The sequence below is a fragment of the Gymnoscopelus microlampas genome (assembly GCF_963454915.1).
Source record: "Gymnoscopelus microlampas genome assembly, chromosome: 3".
In the NCBI taxonomy this organism is placed as follows: Eukaryota; Metazoa; Chordata; class Actinopteri; order Myctophiformes; family Myctophidae; genus Gymnoscopelus; species Gymnoscopelus microlampas.
Window position 1 is genome coordinate 32,893,093 of NC_139940.1, and position 2,500 is coordinate 32,895,592.

General features: G+C 41.4%; 1 protein-coding gene across 2 annotated transcripts in view; it reads left to right on the top strand.

Moving 5' to 3' along the window:
- triob (trio Rho guanine nucleotide exchange factor b) overlaps positions 1 to 2,500 on the top strand; it is a 154,961-nt gene that overhangs the window by 11,874 nt on the left and 140,587 nt on the right. For both annotated transcript variants that reach the window (XM_084053314.1, XM_084053316.1), the window contains exon 2: positions 364 to 417. In XM_084053314.1, coding sequence (XP_083909440.1) covers positions 364 to 417 — 54 coding nt within the window. The remainder of the gene's footprint in view (positions 1 to 363; positions 418 to 2,500) is intronic.

Sequence of the window (2,500 nt, forward strand, 5' to 3'; positions counted from 1 at the left end):
GTGTGTGTGTGTGTGTGTGTGCGTGCGTGCGTGTGTGCGTGCGTGCGTGCGTGCGTACGTGCGTGTGTGTGTATTTGTTTGTGTGTGTGTGCTTCCATAGGGCCACAACATGTCTAATAATGCTGTTTAATCTCGGGGACTATCCAGATACTCTGATCAAAGTGCTGCTCGTGGTCTGATCTCTCTCATCTGCACTCTGTAATCACGAAGGCTTTGAATTCTAACACACAGTTACAGTGAAGGCTGAGACAAGGGCTTTACACAGCAGCACGGGGACGGAACCTTTCACCGCTCTTTGCCTTTCTTTTATTTTTGTTTTTAACAGTCACTCTCTTTCTCGTTGGTCTCTCCTTCTGTCACCAGATTGCACCCTCCCGAAATGTGAACCCAAACTGGATGGCCCTGGTCAAACTTCAGGTATGTGCTCTTTCTAGCTATAACAGTCTTTCAATTCAAACATCAATGTGGAAATTCCCTCCCGACATGCAGGAAATGGCTGTGTAATTCATTGTAATGCTCACTTGTCAATTCAGTCACTGCACTTGCCATTGTGCTGTCTGAAATACCGCTGATGATTGTGATATGGGTTTTAAGTAATCATCTTCGTCTTGTCAGATGTAATTCCAGTTGAAAGAGAGAGGTTGAGCTTTTTGTCTTTAGGGAAGTATCAAATCTCCATAAACAGCGTTTTGTTTGAGAACAGCAGGAATTGGTTTGGAGTACATTCAGCATTGTCATTTCCTAAAACAGTCCTTAGTTCACCCATGCTAAAAGAGATAGAAAATATTTGTTAGTTTTTTTGTGTGAGAGAGAAACACAGAGAGATAGAGAGTCAAACAGTCAAGAGCACCATGTCCATTTGAAGTGAATTGTTGTGTTCCATGATAGCTGTGCCACATTGGAGTCTCATCCCATTAGGCTGTGTGGCATCAGTTATAGTAACCATGAACTGACGGGGTCGTGTCCCCAACACCACTACCACCGTGCACACGCTAAAAATACACCCAGCCATTCTAGAGGAAGTTGATTTTGGATGAAAGCAGAGCAGTGAAGTGGCATGTTGGGTTTTGTGCGTGGATTATCCTAACTGAACATGGGGCTGCTTGCCAAGCTCCTGATTATTCGACTTAATCTCCCCTGGAATAAAATGCACTGCAAGTCTTTGGAGACCAGAAAGTGTGATTTAAGCAGTGGTGGAAAAAGTACTCAAATGTTTTACTTACGTAATAGTATCAATACTGCAATGTAACTCTGTTACAAGTAAAAGTCCGGAATTCAAAATGTACTTGAGTAAAAGTACAAAAGTATTGGTATCAAAATGTACTTAAAGTACCAAAAGTAAAAGTACTAAAATGTTTGAAAATAGCAGATCTACAAGCTCACAACGCGTCGTGATGCCTCTGAGATGTAGTGGAGTAGAAGTAAAAGTATAGACAATTGGAAATACTCCAGCAAAGTAAAAGTACCTCAAAATTGTACTTAAGTAAATGTACTTAGTTACTTTACACCACTGGATTTAAGTTAAAAGGCTTGGCGCAGCGTGTGCCAAGGAAAACTGTCTCATGGCAGCAAATAATGCTTGTGAGCAAGGATGAGGACATGAAAAGGTTTACATTTTTAATGTGGAATTTGTGTTTTGTTTTTATAGAGGACATAGTGGCAGTAGAGATGATACAGAAGGGTTGGATGTGTACCAAATGGAGTTGTTACAAATATGCAAATATCATAGCACTGTACCTGGCTTTGACCAGGTTATTGTCAATTATTAGGGCATCAAAAGACACATCTTATTAATCTGTTTCCTAGTTTCAGCCTAGTATAAAATAAAATACCACTGGGATTGTGACTGATGCACTTCATTGAGGGGTGTCCCCCAGCCCCCAGGGGTCTATAGTGGGGCGAATGTTCCCCTATTATGACATGTCTAGAATAGGGATGCTAGGGCTCATACGGTTAATTTGTGAAATGACCCATACACAAGTTCACATTCACAACCTGAAATCTTTTACCTTACAAAGGTATCTTTTTGGTCATTAATGTGTGATTGCACTACGGATGTTCACTTTTAATTATTCACACCACAGTTAATTAGCTACTGAATTTAGCCCTTATTTAGCAAACTGTGTGTGCAGTGGTACTGTACTTTACCATGAAACTGCAGGTGTGCGAAGTCCCCTCGGACTTATGAAGCATTTTTCAATTAGTTATTAGCTGACCTAGCACAGTCTAAACATGGCGTGTGCTGCAAGCCAAAGTGAGAAAATTGTCTCTAAGCATGCATCGGTATATGCATTATGTGCACTTGCACGTGTGTGTGTGTGTGTGTGTGTGTGTGTGTGTGTGTGTGTGTGTGTGTGTGTGTGTGTGTGTGTGTGTGTGTGTGTGTGTGTGTGTGTGTGTTTGTGTTTGTGTTTGTGTGTGCAAATGCACATATTCAAGCATGCATGTGTTTCTTCTCACCAGGGTTGAGCATACATTGTTTCTAGGCTAGCCATGTGTA